Source organism: Toxotes jaculatrix, chromosome 9 (genome assembly GCF_017976425.1).
Source record: "Toxotes jaculatrix isolate fToxJac2 chromosome 9, fToxJac2.pri, whole genome shotgun sequence".
Taxonomy (NCBI): domain Eukaryota; kingdom Metazoa; phylum Chordata; class Actinopteri; family Toxotidae; genus Toxotes; species Toxotes jaculatrix.
The window spans coordinates 952058-971005 of NC_054402.1; the positions used below are offsets into that span (position 1 = coordinate 952058).

At 45.6% G+C, this 18948-nt stretch overlaps 1 protein-coding gene across 2 annotated transcripts in view; it reads left to right on the top strand.

Moving 5' to 3' along the window:
• Positions 1–16118, top strand: part of LOC121187078 (spectrin beta chain, non-erythrocytic 4-like) — a 48351-nt gene extending 32233 nt beyond the window's left edge. Inside the window, exons 25-43 of one of the 2 annotated variants that reach the window (XM_041046173.1) lie at positions 2378–2641; positions 5088–5312; positions 5705–5794; positions 6108–6386; positions 6602–6732; positions 6933–7137; positions 7391–7636; positions 7811–7945; positions 8489–8732; positions 9030–9217; positions 9559–9643; positions 9827–10023; positions 10118–11145; positions 11275–11326; positions 11585–11841; positions 14213–14383; positions 15033–15075; positions 15107–15112; positions 15246–16118. In XM_041046173.1, the coding sequence (XP_040902107.1) occupies positions 2378–2641; positions 5088–5312; positions 5705–5794; positions 6108–6386; positions 6602–6732; positions 6933–7137; positions 7391–7636; positions 7811–7945; positions 8489–8732; positions 9030–9217; positions 9559–9643; positions 9827–10023; positions 10118–11145; positions 11275–11326; positions 11585–11841; positions 14213–14383; positions 15033–15075; positions 15107–15112; positions 15246–15563 (4164 nt within the window). In that variant the 3' untranslated portion in view covers positions 15564–16118. Of the gene's footprint in view, positions 1–2377; positions 2642–5087; positions 5313–5704; positions 5795–6107; positions 6387–6601; positions 6733–6932; positions 7138–7390; positions 7637–7810; positions 7946–8488; positions 8748–9029; positions 9218–9558; positions 9644–9826; positions 10024–10117; positions 11146–11265; positions 11327–11584; positions 11842–14212; positions 14384–15032; positions 15076–15106; positions 15113–15245 lie in introns of both variants that reach the window. The other variant, XM_041046172.1, reaches the window with a different exon arrangement.
• Positions 16119–18948: the final 2830 nt, after the last annotated feature.

Here is an 18948-nt window from a genome sequence, read left to right on the forward strand (position 1 = left end):
TGAAAACTGACGTAACGCACTAACACGGGAGATTACAGGGCAGCGAGTGGTGTGGTGCGGCCTGCTGTACAGTTTCCTGTGTGTGTGTGTGTGTTAATGCGTGTACACTCGTTTGCACCTGGAGGTGTAAGCCTGGTCATCTACGCTTCACTTTACTGGAACAACTGGAAATAAACTGCAGTTCTTCAAAGAAGATATTTGTTGTAGCTTTAGAGGAAAATAACAAATGTCTTCATCTTGTTCTGCTCCTGTTTCCTGCAGGAATCTGAACCTGTAGCGTTTGTGTTTTTTATTTCAACCTTCATTTAATGTTAGAAACTTGACAGAGCTCATATCATTTATGCAACAGATGCATATTTCCAATGTATGAAGATCTCGCATTTTACCATACATTTAGCAATACACATGCAAAGTATTTTCAGAATAATGACATTACTTTGTATATTGTGCATCTTATACACTGTTCCGTTTATGGTGTTTTCTGTATACGACACACACAGTATCTGCTGTTATATTGTTGGGGGGTTGGACTTCATGGCATCAGTGCCGTCCAGCTTCCGGTCGTCGGGCAGCTCTCTGCGTCTGTAGAGTGTGGCAGGATGTTGTCCTCTGCAGATGATGAGTCACTGCTCAGAGTTTCTTTACCATCTTGGTGAGATGTCTTGGCAGAGTCTGAAATTACCACCTGCCATGCACCAAATGCTGCAAGGCTTTGCAGAAAAAATGGGTCAGAATAACAAGTTACCAGTCCGACAGACCAGGAACGAATCTGCTCGACAGTAAAATGAATTCCAAACTAAATGACACGTGTTAACCCGCAGGTTTCATGGGATTTGGTTCCCAGAGAATGAATCTCACTGATCCCTGTAAACCGTTTGGTTTTTGTTTGTACCAGTGCGAGAGATGTGCTCACTGTTCAATCATTTTTTTCTCATGTGCAACTTTTAGCAGCCATATTGCATCATTCATTTACTGCCTTTAAAAAAGGGAGAATAATCGACACTGAATGAATCATAACTTTGTAATATCATCAGTTAATGTGTTATATTTAAAGTTACTTTCCCAAGCTCTGGTTTTGACACAGAGGTAAATAAGCCACCATTTTTTTTTGTTTCTATCAGATCAGATCAATCAGATATCAAATCAGTTTTCTTAGTTTTTTTCCTCCTTTTTTCTGCAGCTCTCTTTCTCTGTGTAACACACACGGGCTGCACAATAGGAATTGCACTTGGATGGGGGAAGGATTTCACTGTGGGGGAGGCTAGACAGAAAAAAACAGACAGGGAGCAGGTGTACATAAGGAGTGTGTGTGTGTGTGTGTGTGTGCGTGCGTGTGTGTGTGCGTGTGTGTGTAAAAGGGGGTTCAGAACAAGAGTACAAAAGGGGGGCGGCAGAAATACGAAAAAGAGAGCACAGAGAGAGAGAGAGAGGAAGGGGGAGGGGAGAGTGAGGTAATTTATGAGGCATTTTAATACAGCGAGGTTTAATCTCTTCACACACACGCACACACACACGCACACACACACCTCCTAACCCAGTTCCACAGTGTCTGCACATAATTATCTCGACATAAGATCCAGTGAATATTTGCGGATGTGATGAAAAAAGGTTGGATTTAAACTTAAAACTAACTTAAAAGTTAAAACTACATTTTAACACAGCAACAACTAATGATTATTTTCCTTATCAATTAATCTACCGATTAGTTTCTTAATTAACTGATTATCATTTGGTCTATGAAATGTCAGCCAGTTGTGGAAAAGAACTATCACAGCTTCGCAGAGCTTGAGCTGATGTTTTCAAACGTGTTGTTTTGTGCGATCAGCAGAAAAATGTTGGGTTTAAATTCTTTATTTCCAGAAGTGAAATTCCTTTTCTCCTTCTGTTCCTTTTATATTTATTCTTCTGTGTTTTGTTTTTCTTGAAGCATTTATGCTCATCTTAATAAACACAGTTAGGAAAACACATTAAGAACCAGACTCTCCTGAGCTCGTTTTATCAGAGCTGATGATCCCATTTGATTTTCAAGTATCTTGTGGCATAAATTTGCATCGTGATGAGGAAAAAGTTGATTTATGTGAAACTGATGTGCTTAAAATTTTTGAGTTTGTGTTGTGGTGTTAATCGTTCTAATGACAGCATTTTCATAACAGGCTGTGTTTAGTGTAGCTTGGTGATCATGGTGCAACATTAGGTCGTTCAAGTGTGTTTTGTTTTATATTTTCAGATGCTGTTGACTCTGCTCTACATGTTCAACTCTGGACTATTATCTGTATATCATTAACACCTTTAACACCATCTGATCCCTTCTTATTAAAAATGTCCTACCTCTGCCTCACCTCTGCCTCTGCGCTCTTCCCCCCTCCCATCCATCCAGGAGGGCCAGCAGCTTATCCAGGAGAAGCCAGAGCTCAGCCCCGTGGTCCGGAGGAAGCTCGAGGAGATCAGGGAGTGCTGGCAGGATCTGGAGAGCACCACCCAGGCCAAAGCCCGCCAGCTCTTTGAAGCCAACAAGGCCGACCTGCTGGTGCAGAGCTACGAAAGCCTGGACCAGAGACTGGGCCAGCTGGAGGGTCAACTGGCCTACGTGGACCAGGGACAGGACCTCACCACTGTCAACAAGCAGCTCAAAAAACTACAGGTACATAGGATTTAAATACATCAAAGACCGTTTAGGTTGTGATTATGCAGTTCTGCAGGAGAGCGTTGACAGTTCAACCAGATAACGATCTGACTTCCTCAGTTTTTTCTTTTGATTCATTGTCAGAGGAGGCTGAGAAGCTTACAACTGCTCAGTATTTCACAAGAAAACAACACGACGACAGGGAGTCAGCTCTCGGCTACCCGTGTCTGACTGTTTTCTACATTTCAAAGATATTTTCCCCAAGATAGACAGAAATATTTACATGAACGCGTACAGGAAATGAATTTCAGGACATGTTTCAGTGATAATAACTGATGACCAGCGTTTCTTCCACTGTCACTTTTGAAGATAACCAACATTTATTTTTGGAGTTAGTTAAACGGCACTGCTGCTCTGTTTCTCGTCCGGGTTGTTTCTTTACACTTTACACTAACAAGCAGCTGAAGAGATAACAGGTGCCCATTATTTCCTCCATGATTTACTGAAGCATTGTTCTGTCACTTTCTGAGTCTCTTCCGGTTCTTCTGGTTTAATGATCACATTTCTGAGCTTTTGTTGCTCAGATATTTGTGTGATATGATAAATATGATTCTGTCGCTCTGCTTCTTCCTTTACATGTTGAACTGTCAGAGCGACTGACTGTTCACACTGTAATGGCCACGTGTTGATGGCATCATCTCAGCCTGCATTACTTTCTGCTGAGTCAGGATCTTTTATTTTCACGCCAACATTAATTTTTAATTTGCTTTGATGGCTTTTGGAAACATTATAAGCCTTCATGCTAACCCAGTTAGCTTTCATAAGAGTTTCATCCCAAGATCATTTTACAGATGCTGATGATTGGAAATGATTGATTAGTATATTTTCAAATACAGCTGCCAGGATGTTGTAGAATTTTATTTCAGTTTGCCAATTAAATCAACAGATGTTGATGCCTTTAGATCAGGTTCATGTGTTACTCAGAGGTTCAGACTCAGAGGTTACATCAGGAGAAACAGCAAATTCATGTTTTATTTTGTTGACATAAGTAAGTTAGTGAGCGCTGCTGATTCAGGAAGCAGATTCTTAAATTGTTCTAGATGAGAATTACAGTGTGTGTGTGTGTGTGTGTGTGTGTGTGTGTGTGTGTGTTATGCAGTTTTCACGTTGAAAGTATCATGTGAGTGAAGTCTGTTTAGCATTAATCACAATTTAATCACCAAAAAAGTTCAACTTTAACAACATCGCGTTTTTCCACATCATCAACGTGTCGAGTCACAAATAATTTGCAGTGCTTTAAGACTGAGACTGAATTTTGTTAATTGATCAAAACAAATGACACAATCGTAATAATGCAGACAGACACGTCCAAACAGCAGAGTTACAGTGCTAACGGTGCGGTGAGGATGATGGTTCACACCGTGCTCTGAAGTCACAGGTGAAGCTGCTGCTGGTGACGAGATAAATATTCATCAGGTTTCATTTTTTGTGTTAGCGAAAGTGTTTTTTTCTGTACGTGATGTTGGGATGTTACTCTTCACTTGACCTCCACCCTCGATGGTTTGGAGGCGTCAGAGCCTTTACAGATTCATCCTTTCATTGCTTCATCATTTCACCAGACATCTCTCACTCTCCTCTCCCACAGCATGCCGCTTACAGATTCCTTTAACAGGCTGCCATTAGCACTGCTTTCCCACATCATCTTAACTCCAAACCAAACACCACTACCCAGCATCCATCCTGACGAAGGGGTACAGTAACCTTCACTACACTTCATGTCTGTCAACTGTTGTTTTGCTGCTTTGGGTTATTTTCAGTTTCATCTCTGCTTTCATGTCCATCTTTAAATAAAAGATGAAATTTCAGCGATGTGATCGTAGGAGATGTTTCATTGTAAATCAGAATCATCTAAAATCTGCAGTTATTATTTCTGTTGTGATCTTTCTGCCATTTTTACTTGAACAGTTAAATTTCAGATATTACAAACAACAGATTCTGAAGACATTATTATTATTACGATTGTGTCATCCTGTCTTTTTGGACAAGCCACAAATGGTGATACCACTTTGTGCAGTATCTTTTCCTCATAATTGTGTGACTGTACACTATAAGAAACATGTAAATGTTTTATACTTTCACATTATATTTGATAAAACAGTCATGATGGGTTAAAAATCTGATCATTTTCGTTTCGAACTTTGTTTCTAAAAAACAAATTGTGACTTCTTCATCAACTGAGAGCTGCAGTAGCTTTAACAAACTCTTTTCTACGTTTCTGTCTCACTCGTCCTGTCTTCATCTTCTTTCCCACCACTACATATTAATTATTCACCTCTCTCTTCCTTTCACCTTCCATCTCTCACCATCTCTCCCTCCTTATCAACGCATCCTCTTTTCCTTTGTCTGTTTTGATAACTTCTACTCTATGCCCCCGCTCCTCCACCATCCTCTTGCTCCCCTGCAGACCATGGAGACCCAGATGGAGGAGTGGTATAAGGAGGTGGGGCAGCTCCAGGTGCAGGCGACCTCCATTCCACAGCAGACACAGATCAAGGAGACGGTTGCAGAGCGTCAGACCGCCGTGGAAGCCAGGATGGTGCGTCTGATCGAGCCTCTGAAGGAGAGACGACGCATCCTGCTGGCGTCCAAGGAAGTCCACCAAGTCGGACGAGACCTGGAGGATGAGATTGTGAGTTGGAGAGCTGTTAGTGACGCACACACTCAGATAGAAACAGGGAGAGTATTACAGTCTTTCTTCATGTTACAGCCTGAACACGTGATGGATTTATTCTACAGTTCAGAATTCGACTTTTTTTATTAACATTTTAAATCACTGTGAAGTTAAAACGTACTTTAAGAAAGTTCTGAAAATAAAATATAGAAATATCGAGTCTCATTAATGATAATTCAGTTATCTGTCGGCTGTGATCATGTGGGACACGTTCATTTTTTTTTAAAATCTCTTCAACTAAAGATTCTCTCACATACTTTTATGTGATGCTGCATTTAAAGTACATGCTGTGCAGATGTGCACTCCAACACACTCATAGCTTACAAATCACCGCTGTTGTGTTGTTGTAGTTGTGGGTCCAGGAGCGCCTCCCGATGGCCACATGTCAGGAGCACGGCTCCACTTTGCAGGCCGTTCAGCAGCTCATGAAGAAGAATCAGGTAAGAAAATCAGAATAGCTGGTGACTCTAACCGCAGCCTCTAATTAATACACAACTAAAGTCTGGCGCCCCCTGTTGATAGATCATCACCCAAACATCAACCCACTGTGGTCAAAGCACAAAAAGATGGATGGCTAACATGTGACACATAAACATGATGTACAACCTCAAGTCCAAATCTCTATTTGCATCCTCTGCTGTAGCTCATGATGTACTCGCCTCACTCCTGTAACACAGCACTCAGTCTGATCATCATCGTTCGGTTTGAAACAACTTGATTTCCTGCTTCCCTCGTCTCCTGCTTCTCCTCCAGACACTTCAGAGGGAACTACAGGGCCACAGGAGCAGGATCGAGGACGTCCTGGAGAGGGCGGGGATCATTGCCTCCATACGCAGCCCCGAGGCCGACTGCGTCAGAGCTGGCCACGACCAGCTGGCCCAGCTGTGGGCTCTGCTCTGGGCTGAGACCGAGAGGAGGCAGCTGGTCCTGGATGCCATGTACCAGGCCCAGCAGTACTACTTCGACACAGCCGAAGTGGAGGCCTGGCTGAGCGAGCAGGAGCTGCACATGATGAACGAGGAGAAGGGGAAGGTGAGTGTGTGATTGTCAGAAATATGCAGGATATTTCAGTGAAAAACAGCTAATAAAATGTTCATTATCTGTAGTGATACATGATTCTCTGCTCTTTACATAGACTTTTACACAGAGGCGGCGTTCAGCACTTGCTGTGTATCTTTACTATTTTTAAAGTGAAACTCTTCCTTGTGTGTGTCCTTTCCTCCTTTCCTCCTTCCTCCTCCCACCAGGACGAGCCAAGCACACTGCAGCTGCTGAAGAAACACTTGGTCCTGGAACAGACCATCGAGGACTACGCTGAGACCATCGGCCTGCTGTCGCAGCAGTGTCGGCAGCTGCTGGAGATGGGGCATCCAGACTGGTGATCATATAAACACACACACACACACATTACATAACGATTATTCACAAAGTGTGAATCCTTTGAGACTCTTTGTTGGTTTCCAGTAAAGCACCAGCGCCCACGTCTTTTGTACTTCAGCTAACTGAAGGTGAAGGTGTCCCTGTTTTTTTTTTTTGTTTTTTTTAATCTGAAGCTCTTTCTCCTCTTTTTTTCTACAGCGAGCAAATCAGCAAGCGCCAGTCGCAGATCGACCGTCTGTACGTGTCTCTGAAGGACCTGGTGGAGGAGAGGAAGAGCCGCCTGGAGCAGCAGTACTGGCTCTACCAGCTCAACAGAGAGGTGGATGAGCTGGAGCAGTGGATTGCTCAGAGGGAGGTGGTTGCCAGCTCGCCCGAACTGGGTCAAGACTTTGAGCACGTCACAGTAAGTGTGTTGACAGATGGTGGATTAATAATAGATTTAAAAAAAAACATTTTTAATAAGACACATATTGAATTAAAAAACAACAACACTGGTCTCCTCTGATTGTTTATTATGTCAAGTTAAAACTGTAAAAGTATATGAAGAATAATAGATGTTCATTTACTAACAATATAAAACTAGAACCTTCTAGCTTTCGTTGTGTTCTTGTTATATTTCTTTTCCTTTCTTACCTCCACCCCTGCCACACCTCCAGGTCCTGCAGGAGAAGTTCACAGAGTTTGCTTCAGAGACAGGCAGTGTGGGGCAGGAACGAGTGACCGCCGTCAACCAGATGGTGGACGAGCTCATCGACTACGGCCACTCGGAGGCCGCCACCATCGCCGAATGGAAAGACGGGGTGAACGAGGCCTGGGCCGACCTACTGGAGCTCATGGAGACCCGGGCTCAGATGCTCGCCGCCTCACACCAGCTACACAAGTTCTTCTCTGACTGCAGAGAGGTGAGGCGCCTGGGAAACAGCTGAGGGGGAGTGTTACAGTAAAACGCAAGACGACACATAAACAATGATATGATGTCACCAACCTCCCTGAGCTCATAGCTGAAGCCGTTACACGTCGTCAGTTTAGCTTCACGTGTGCCTGAAAGGTGCTTGTATACCTGTCTCTTTTTTCAGGTTTTGGCTCAGATTGAGGACAAACATCGAAGACTGCCAGAAGTTCGGGCTCGGCAGGGCAGCACTGCCAACACCAGCACCCTGCAGAGACTCCTGCACAGCTTTGAACAGGACATACAGCTGCTGGTCACACAGGTAGAGCAACGTGCACATGAACGCACAGCATGTGAAGTTACCTGTGTCATCGAGGCGCACTCTGTGTAGCACGCCGTACCTCACATTCACACAGACATGAGGTGGAGCTGATCATTTTCATGTCCCTTCATAGACACCAAAAGCTCTGTACTTGGCCTAGTTTAGTGATAACTGTCCGTAGAATTAGCTCCATACCGTCTGTAAAGGAACGTTGATGTGACGCGTTTATCATCTTTTTAAAACTGGAAATAAAAGTTGAATTGAAAATAGGTTGGTAGTAAAAATCTCTGGCTATTTGTGAGTGTGAGTCTGAACCTTCGTAGCAAACCTACCTTCTTACTCTGCACTTAATTTTGCTTTGCCTGGTCTCTGTCACGCACCTGGGGAACAGAAACAGTGGCACGTTTTTACTGAAGAACGAAGAACAGCTGTGTGTTCCTGCGTCATTTGGAAAAGAAACTCTTTCTCTTTCACTTTTTTTAATACCTGATTCTTCCTTGTTCAGCTTAGCTTCTTCCTCACATCTGCTCTCCGCTCCTCCAGGTGCGTCAGCTACAGGAGAGTGCGGCGCAGCTCAGGACGGTGTACGCCGGAGAGAAGGCCGAAAGCATCGCATGCCGCGAACACGAAGTGATGCAGTACTGGAAAGAGCTGCTGACGTCCTGTGAGGAGTGTCGAGTGCAAATCACCACCGAGACAGACAAGCTGAGGTTCTTCAGCATGGTCCGAGATCAGATCATGTGGATGGACTCGATCATCTGTCAGATAGGGACAGGAGAGAAGCCCAGGTATTCTGAACATAGGAGCAGGGAACAGAGACGCTGTGTCAACCTCAGGGTTAAATCACGGTGGCAGGAGTGTGTGTGCAGCTTTCACAGGATGATACACACACACACACACACACAATAATCTATAATAATTCATAATGACCAAAATAAAAAATGCAGTAAAGACATACCATTGTTGCAGTGTTAAAAACTGCAGAAAGAAGCATGATGGTGTGTGTGTGTGTGTGTGTGTGTGTGTGTGTGTGTGTGTGTGTGTGTGTGTGTGTGTGTGTGTGTGTGTGTGTGTGTGTGTGTGTGTGTGTGCGCTGGCGAGCTAACTGTGTGTGTGCCATGTGGCTCCTGCAGGGATGTGTCCTCAGTAGAGGTGTTGATGAATTATCACCAGAGTCTGAAGAGCGAAGTGGAGGCTCGCAGCCAGAGCACACTGGAGTGTATCGAGATGGGAAAGACCCTGCTGGCTGCTAGAAACCCTGCAGCAGAAGAGGTGAGGGGCGGAAATATGATGAAGACTGGAAACTTAAGTTAAACTTTAAAACACCCAAATGTTTTTTAAATTTTAAATGCTTTTTGACTTTGATAAGGATGTTTTTAGGTTTCCATTTTAAGATGGATGGATGGATGGATGGAGTACTTTATTAATCCCAGTGGGAAATCATAAAAAAACAGCACAAAGATGTAAATAAGAAAAAAGAATAATAAAAGCAAGTAAGAGCTCCGTATCGAAGTTGTATACAGCAGCAGTGCCTGGGAATATTCTGCACATGGTTGCTGGAAGATATTTTAGTGCTGTGTTTAAGTCTGTGATGTTGTGATTTTGATTCTCAGATCAAGGAGAAGCTGGACAAGGTGGTTGCTAAGCAACACGAGCTGTCGGAGAAGTGGGACAAGCACTGGGAAGTCCTACAGCAATGTGAGTGCACACACACACACACACAAACCATAACGCTTTCATAAGCACACACAGATGTACAGTACAAACACACAACTTTAAGTATAAATGCACATATAATGTTCACAGGGAGAATGTAACGTAAAAGAATTGAGAACAGAAGTTTATTTCCTGCTGGATGTTATTTTTGTTTCTCGCTCCCAGTACTGGAGGTCCACCAGTTCGCCCAGGACGCGGTGGTGGCGGAGGCGTGGCTAACTGCTCAAGAGCCGTTCATCAACAGCACCGAGCTGGGCGGGAGTGTGGACGAGGTGGAACAGTTGATTCGGCGACATGAAGCCTTCCGCAAAGCCGCTGCCACGTGGGAGGAGCGATTCAGCTCACTGCGGCGACTCACCACGGTAACAGTCACCATCATTATCATCATCATCATCATCATCATCATTATATGAATATACGTTTGAATTTAAATCTGGTCCTGTTTTCTTTCCGCAGGTAGAAAAGTTGAAAGCAGAGCAGAGTAAACTACCACCAACCCCCCTGCTGGGTCGTAAAGTCTTCCTGGACCCCCAAGATGCCTCACCCAGTCCATCCACCCTCCCCCGCCTCCCGATCTCCCCCGTTATGAGACAGACAATCTATGAACAGAACGAAGCCAGCTCTCCTCCCTCGCCGTCACCTGCCACCCCTACACACTCTCCTTCTTCTGTGGTTCGTCGGCTGGGTTCGACCGTCGCCAGCTACACCCCAGTGATGAATGGCTCCAGCTACCGCCACACCCTGGAGGCGCGGCATGGTGGCGTGGTGGGTGTGGCTGCAGGACTAGGCCAGCCCGCACCTTCCTCAATCGCATCTATTGCCACGGCAGCCATGCTAGTCTCAGCCAACCAGGTACGAGAAAGCGTCAGCACGGCGAGAGACCAGGCGACAAAGGCGATGAGTCACCTCCAGCCAGTGCAGGCAGCAAGAGACCTGGAGGGGAAATCATCCCCGTATCTGAGGCAACCCAAAATCAAACACATGGATGATGCAGTGACGCCTCTGATCGTAGCTAGCCGCCTGGAGAAGGTGAGGGAAAGGGGGAGGGAGAGAGAGATGATGATGGGTGAGATAGGGACAGAGAGAGCAGAGGTGGCGGTGATGGCCGAAGTGGTGCTCCAGGAGCCAAGTCGGGAGCGTCTGCACAGTGAGCCCACCAGAGGGCCTCGGGGATCCAGGACTGACCCGCTGGGCCACGCCGAGCCGCAGGTCCACACCTACCACAGGGAGCACAGGATAGAACGACAGCTGTCCAGCGAGCAGCTGATCCAAGCGCGCAGGGACGAGCTGCCTCAGGAGGTGTGGAGGGAACAGGCCGAGAGGCGAGAGAGGAGGACACTGGAGAGACAAACGTCCAGCGAGCAGGAGGGCCATGGGGGCCACGAGGGCCGGCGGAGAGAGAGGGACCGACACCGGCTGGAGAGACAGGAATCCAGTGAGCATGACACCGGGAAGGAGCACTCAGACAGACGCTCGGGAGGAGGGTGAGCCTTTGTGTGGACTGAAGTGTCTTTTCGAGCGTGTGGTGTGTGTGTGATGTTATGTAGCAGTAACTGTGCAGGAATAAACATGCAGAAAGCTTCATTCATTGCATTTTTCCACAGAGAAAAGAGATCCACCCTGGCAGAAATTGTGGAGCAGCTGCAAGAAAGAGAAGCAGCACAGGTCTGTGGCTTTATGTGTTGTACAGTTCGTTCAATACAGTATTTGAAAATATTCCAAAAAGTAAAATTCAAAATTCCAAAACAGTGTTTGAGTTTTATTTTTTAGGTCATTTGGATGAAGTTTTTAACACAAGACAAAATAAGGAACAAGACAAATTTAGATTATGTAGACTAACATGTGAATTGGATAATACTGGTGGATAAGTCTTGAGCCATGAACCAAAGTCCTACTGACTCTACCACCCCTCCCCGCCCTCAGGCCCGTGGTGAGGTGCCCCGACTCCCGAACGGGTTACCGGAGAAGTCTTCCCGTCCTGACCGCCCTCGAGCTCGGGACAGACCCAAGCCACGGCGCCGACCACGGCCCAAAGAGCCTGGAGAGACGACGCGGCGGTCCAGGTCCGCTCCAGCTCAGAGCAGTCCGGCAGTCCCCCAGCCACCCACACACACCGCACACCATGAGGGCTTCCTTTTCCGCAAGCTGGACATTGAGAGTCTGAAGAAGAGCACCAACAGGTGGGTGTTCAGGGTCATAATGAAAATCCTAACGTGGAGAAGATGGTGGGAGTCGTGGGGGGGGTGGGGGTTGGACACTCATGAGTATCAGACCTGATCAAACAGTATTTGAAAATAATGCTCAGTTTCATTTGGAACCTCAGGGAGATTCTTTCTGAGCTGTATCAGAAGGGTGGGGTTTACCACAACCGAGCAATTCAAATATTGTCAAGTAACTTACTGAATAGAATGAAGTTAAACAAACGTGTGATTTCGGATTTTTGGTCTTCACTGCTGATTGTTGTAATCCCCACTCAGGACTGAAATCAGGTGAAACAAACTGCCAGAAGAATCTTTTAAATACTGTTTGACTCATGTTGGCTGCAGCACACGTTGTTTCACCTGCTGTCCGTTTCTCGGGACAGAACAGCGCCCTCTATTTCCAGATTTTAAAAAAATGACAGGAGCATGACTTTAGCATGCTAAGCTAACACGTTAACACACTCCGCTTACAGATGTTGAACAGTTGCATGGCCGACACCAGCTCAGTTCAAACGTCCTTACTACAGCGTTAACTTATTAAACAGCCTGCGACTTTCAGAGCACATTTAAGCAGTTACCTCATAAAGAAACATAAGCATTCAGAAATATCCCACTGACAGTGCAGCAGGAGACACACTCCTCTGTTATCTGACGGATGTTGTCTCCGACCATCAGCATCGGAATTTGAAGACGACAGTTACATGAATTCAAACACAAATCTCACAGCATGTGAAGACTTCATGCATGACGCTTACGATGCCTCCTGAGAACAGAGTAAAACAGCTGAGGTGATTGGCTGGCTAGCCTGTTGCTTAGGCTGCGTGCGCGCGCACACACACACACACACAAACACACACACACACACACACACACACACACACACACACACACACACACACACACACACGCTACCTGGCCTCCACAGATGACTGCCCTGCTTCCTCCAGAGAGACACAGATGGCAGCGTCTCTCTGCACTACCCTCTAGTGCCTGGGCTGACCATGCACAGCTAAAAGCTCATCCCCTTCCAGCTAAGGATGAGTCCCACGCACGCGTCCGCTCAAGGCAATGGATGAATGTCTCGTATGTACATGCCCTGTTATGTACATGGAAAGGTAAAGCATAATCCTGAATGGCTAAAATCTGCAAGTGTGAATCTCCAAACTTCTCCTCGCTGATTTATAATAGTATGCCCTCTTTTTTTATTTGAGTTTGATTGGAGGAGAAGATCTGCAGGTCAGACCTTTTCCTCCAGTCAGTGCTGAGGGAGAGAGGTTAGTCTGTGAGGAAGGACTGAGATTCATCCTGTTTCTGTTACACAGCTACATGACGAGACACTGGGTACAGTATGTCAGTATATCTGGTATTATTCAGGATAGGCAATAAAAACATACAGTGTGTGTGAGTGGTTATGATTATATGTCCTGATTGAAGTGTTTGGCTCAGAGCTCTCATCGGTCAGCTGTAGTTAAAGGATTCCTTGATTAGTCTTTCTGAAAAACTGAAATGTTCTTGAGGTTTTTTTTTGTCTTAAGCTGACTGTGGACGTGTCTCACAGTACAGTCTATATTTGTGGGACAGCCCAAAATCACACAGTGTAAATGAGCATCGAACATTTCTGACACTCGTGACTCCGTCCCAAAACTTAAGCATCTTATTTTCAGAATTTTCAAAGACATCATTTATTGTCTCTTAAATTCAGCCATGACGGGTCACATGCACTGTTGGTCTTCACCAGGCCAAGTTGTGTTTCCTTTGTTAGTCCACAGGTGAATTTGGAATTGGGATGTTAAGCTGCACACAAACAGCTTAGCTCTGAATAATACCTGTATCTGGATGTAAGCTATCACCTGGAATGCTGTGTGCATGTAAACTCACTCACAGAGGGACAAGATGCATGATCAGACTTTAGGTTGTGTTGCTGCCAAAATGCCATTTAACCAAGCTCCTCTCTCTCGTTCCTCCTCGGTGCTGCTGGCTGCTCCTCTCGTCTCCTCCAAGGTAAGTCATATGTAAGCCCCACACACACAGACACACTAGCCTCCCTCCCCACCCGTCCGTCCCCCTCCTCCTCCTCCGTCTGTCCGTCTGTTTGTGCGTTCGTCTGTGTTTGTTCAGCAGTGTGTTTCCTCCTCCCTTCTTGGTGCTGGTTCATCCCGCCTACCTACCTGTCTCTTCTGGTCAGGTGAGTCAGGTGTTAGCTTAGCAAGAGCGACTCTGCAGCTTCTACCTGACTCCTCGCATCTTCCCCCAACCACCACCTCCCCACCTTCCCTGTACTCCTCCCCTCCACTTTCCCCTCCTCTTCCACTCTCCCTCCCCTCGCCCCTCCGGCTTTCCCACACCACAGCAGGTCATGGGTCAACCTGTACTGCGTGCTCAACAAAGGGGAGATGGGCTTCTACAAGGACGCCAAGAACACCACCACGCCCTACAACAACGAGCCGCTGCTCAGCCTCTCCCACTGCCACTGCGACGTCACCAATGGCTACAAGAAGAAGAAGAACGTCTTCACGCTCAAGTGAGGAGCTGTTTTCATACTGACGTTTTATACTTTACAACACTGGCACGAGTGTGGAACTAAGTACAGCGCCTGGGGTCCAAACAGAAAACCTGAAATTACAAGTTTGTTTTCAGCTGCAGTTTTCAAATTTTACATTTTCATCATAAACTATTACAGTTTTCTGTAACGCTGTGGAAGCTTCACGCTGTAATTAGCTCCACAGGCTCTCAAGTCTCACGCACTGAGCGTGACAGTCGCGCACTCTCGCCACGCACTGTGTGTTTCTCAAGCAGACAAAAAAAATACCGGTAAATTTCTCTGGTGCGCCGTTGCTATGGAAACGGGAGGAATCAAGCACGTCTGCTATGGAGGCGAGCCCGTCACTTACCTGTCAATCAAAAAAGGAAAGGGGCGGGCTAAGATAACTCAACAAACAATAAAAAAAAAGGCAGTTGTCACGTGATTACGTGTTTTGACAGTTCTTTTTTTTCGGATGTGTCTTGTGAGTCTCACAGCTTTATGGAAGTGATAAATAATTGCAAATACGGTTTGAGCCATGTCTCAAACAAACAAACAAACACACAAACAAACGCTCTGTAAAGTTATCCACCGGACGTGTTTGGCACTACACTGCTTCTAACTTTCATTTTTCCTCCTCCTGTTGCAGAACGAAGGACGGCAGCGAGTTTCTGTTTCACGCTAAAGATGAGGTGAGACCTTTGACCTTTTCTGAGTTAACAGTCAGCGGTCGGTTTATTTCAGGGACCACGGAAACATGTAAAGTAACACACAGACACATAAACAGTAAATGACCAATCAGCTGACATCTGTGACCCCCCCACCCCCCCTCACCCTCACTCCCCCCCTCCTCCTCCTCCAGGAGGACCTCAAAGCGTGGGTGACCAACATCACCGCCAGTATTTCAGAGCACGAGGAGATTGCCAAATGGGGTCAACCCCAACCAACTACCTCATCCACTGACGAAGGCACGCGGCGCGACGGCAGCAAGGCGGACAACAGGTCGGAGCGAGGCGGCGAGCGCTCGGACCGGGCCGAGCGGACCGAGCGGGCGGAGAAGGAGAAGGAGAGGGAGAGAGAAAGGGAGAAGGAGAGGGAGAGAGGCGAACGGTCGGAGAGGTCAGAGCGGGGCGGGAAGTCAGACGCGAAGCGCTCAGAGAAGTCGGGGAAGAAAAAGTGAGCTGGGCGACAGATCGGCCGGGACTGAAGCGAATGAACCACGGGTGGGAGGCGGGGCTGTAGGCTGGTAGTAAATGCCCCCCTCCTTCTCTCCGCCTCCAACACTGTCAACAAAGAGGTTGTGTTTGGATGGAAAGTGACACACAGGACAGAAGGACTGACCCAGGCTCACTCAGAGGACGGACAGGAGACATCTTTCTCTCTCTCCTCTGTGTCTCTGTGAGAAGGCACAGAATCGCTGATGCCCCCTGGTGGCTGTTTCAGAGAACTGCCCGGGGTGGAGCTTTGTGCTGCGGAACCCGAGGCAGCGTTAATGCGAGAGAGACGGGACACGCATCACGTTAACCTGAAGGCTGTTACCTCCGGCTGGTAGTGCGATATAACGTAGCTCATACTGTTCCACATACTGTTTGTTTTTTCTGTGCGATGAGCTCTATCTGTATGTATTTCTCGTCTGTCTGTCCTATACTGTATTTATCTGTCTGTCTGTAAGTTGAGACATCCTACACTATGTCTTATTACTCCTCAGAAATGAAAAAAGAATGAAATTATGCCAAAATGTTTTACAGACATACAAACTTAGAGGAACTTTTTTTTTTTTGCTAACGGTTTTTTCCCACTTTGTCCACCTGTCTCAAGGTCCCGGCCGTGAAAAAATCACGGGATTAAAACTGGTTTTATTCTGACACATTCATCCAAACTCATCATGAATGAGTCAACACTGCTGAACAGCCGCTGTGCTGATTTTAGGAAGATGGAAAGATGATGATTTAAGACAAGAGAGGAGTAGAGAGGGTGAGTGAGGTGATTGAAACAAGGGGAAAGCCGAAAATTTCAATTGTTGCTCAGAAATGAATAGAAACGCATCCAAAAGCTTGAAATCCTGACGGTAAGAACGATCACACTGCGGAAATTTGTTCCCGGGAAGAGCAAATAGAGCGGCTTCCCTTTGTTATGTAGGATTTATTTAGGATCAGCGATTTTCTGGGGAAGATTTCTGCAGGACAGACAAGTCAGAGACCACAGGACGGCGTGGTCGCTGCAGTCCATGAGTCTCATTCAGAAAGATAGTAAAGACAGATGCACAGTTCTTGGATCCGTGGTCAGAAAGAGATGATGGTAGACTCTGGTTCCCAGGGGCCTCATTCATTAAAATATTGTTTTGTTTTGTTTTTTGTTATTTTTAATTAATGTAAAAAATAAAAAAAAACAGAAAAATGACAATGTTCCCATTTTGGGTAACTGTGGACAGATTTAAGTTGAAGTGAAATTCATTTTCACCCACAGATTTTAGCATCAAGATCAGTTGCCCGTAAAAGACACGTTTGGCTTTGATAATAAGCACAAAATCAGCATCTGGTGTGTTTTTAATGAATGAGGCCCTCAGGCTGAAAACAGGCCTCGTCTACTCGTTTACTCTCCTACAACATCCAACCACTCGTTGGTTATTCTCTTTGATTTATTCACACAAATCTGTTGCATCCGTTTTTATACAGAATTCAAAATATCTTTGTGTGTGTGCGTATGTGTGTGTGTGTGTGTGTATGCGTGTGTGTGTGCGCTGCTGCTCTCCGCTCCCAGGGTCTCCATAGCTCTCAGGTTATTTATGTTGGTGTGTGCTTACCGTGTGCTTCACATGTTAATATGTTTGTCCCCTCAGACGCCGCCTCAGTCTTCCAGACACATCCGATCTACAACAGTCCCACACACACACACACACACACACACACACACACACACACACACACACACACACACAGACAGGTAGAACTCAGCAGGTTCCACATGTGAAAGGTTGAAAACATGTTGCAGTGTTCAAACTGTCTGGGTCAACATCCCATCAGTGTAGAGTGAGACAGGAATGAATGAATGAATGAGTGAATGATGAATAAAAGAATGAGCTGACTCACAGGTGACAGCTCAGATCAGACTGACCAAATATTTAGGACAAAGCGGTGAAACTGTCTGTGCGTTGTGAGATTGCATGTTTTGCTTGGAGAGAAGAAGCTCGTGTTTGCTGCCCACTGACTCTGCATCCACGCATCGCTTTATGTTTCATCTCCTGTAAACTCACCACGAAGCCATAAACCACAGGGAAACACGGACAAAAAAAAAGGAAAGCAGAAACAGTCCAAGTCTGATGAAGTGGTGAATGCGACGGGGGATTTTTCGAAGCACCAGCCACGGAGGCCGATGTGCAGACGGAGGTTACTGCCTCGGCTCCTCCCGGTCAGATAGCATTTAAAATCCTTTTTAAAATCCTGTCAGATTGGAATGCTGTTTCGAAATCACTGCTGCTGGATGAAAACGTTGCTCCTTTCACTTCTGATCTTTTTGGCTCTTTCAGTTAAAGTGCAATGGAAATGAAACCTCATGTTTTTTTGTGTGCTGCAGCTCACACACTGTGTCTGCTCTGTAAATCACGCCCTGCGGTCTCCTCCGAGAAAACATCATAAAACCAAAAGACAGGAATTTATCTTTTACATTTCTTGGTTTCATGATGGCAAAACTTATTTTTGCATTAATTTGTCAGAATCATTAGTTCTTCTTTGTAGATGGAGAGCCTCCGTACAGCCAATCAGATCACTTCATTTTAAACAGTATTTGGTTGGTTGGAGTTTTTTTTTTTTTACTTTACTCACTTCAGGATTTTAAATTCTCTCCTGACCCGTGGGTCTGGTTTGTGTCTTGAGAACCTGTAACTTTCTATAATTTTCTTTTTTTTTTTTTTATTTCAACACTTTTTATGCATCTGAAGGTGTGAATGCCAGATCAATGCAATCATGTACATGCATGTTGGACACAACAAACAGTCGAGAGTTAAAAGAGGTGAATTTTTTGAATGAGAAAACTTCCACGTGTAGAGTGACACAGCTCAGTCCTCTGCTGTCGAGTTATGAATCTAACAGCACAACAAACACACCTCGCTGCTGTAGATACACAGCACAGAACATGCAGGGTACAGCTAACGCAGTGACGGATCATTTGGACCATTTTACTGCAGAAACAACCAGATATGTGAGAGTCAGCGTGAGGAACATCATGACTGACGTATGAGACTGTCTGTGTACCCTGCCTGTCTGTGTGTCTGTGCTGTTCTGTTCACATCGACCTCAGTCTGTTGGCCGAGATGAATTGACAAATAAAATATCTTTTGATTTATCATTAATATTTTTATAGTCAGTGTTTTCTTTTCTCACTGGAAACGAATGTAGAACTTTTTGTTTGGATCCGTGTTTCCTCCCGCTCTCAGATCAGATACTTCAGCGTGGGGAAACACTGATGCAGATTCTTCTGATACCATTCAGCCTCTTACATAAAGACACCAAAACCCCTCAGTCACATGCAGTAATATGGAACAGAATTAATGAGAACTGTAGAGGTCT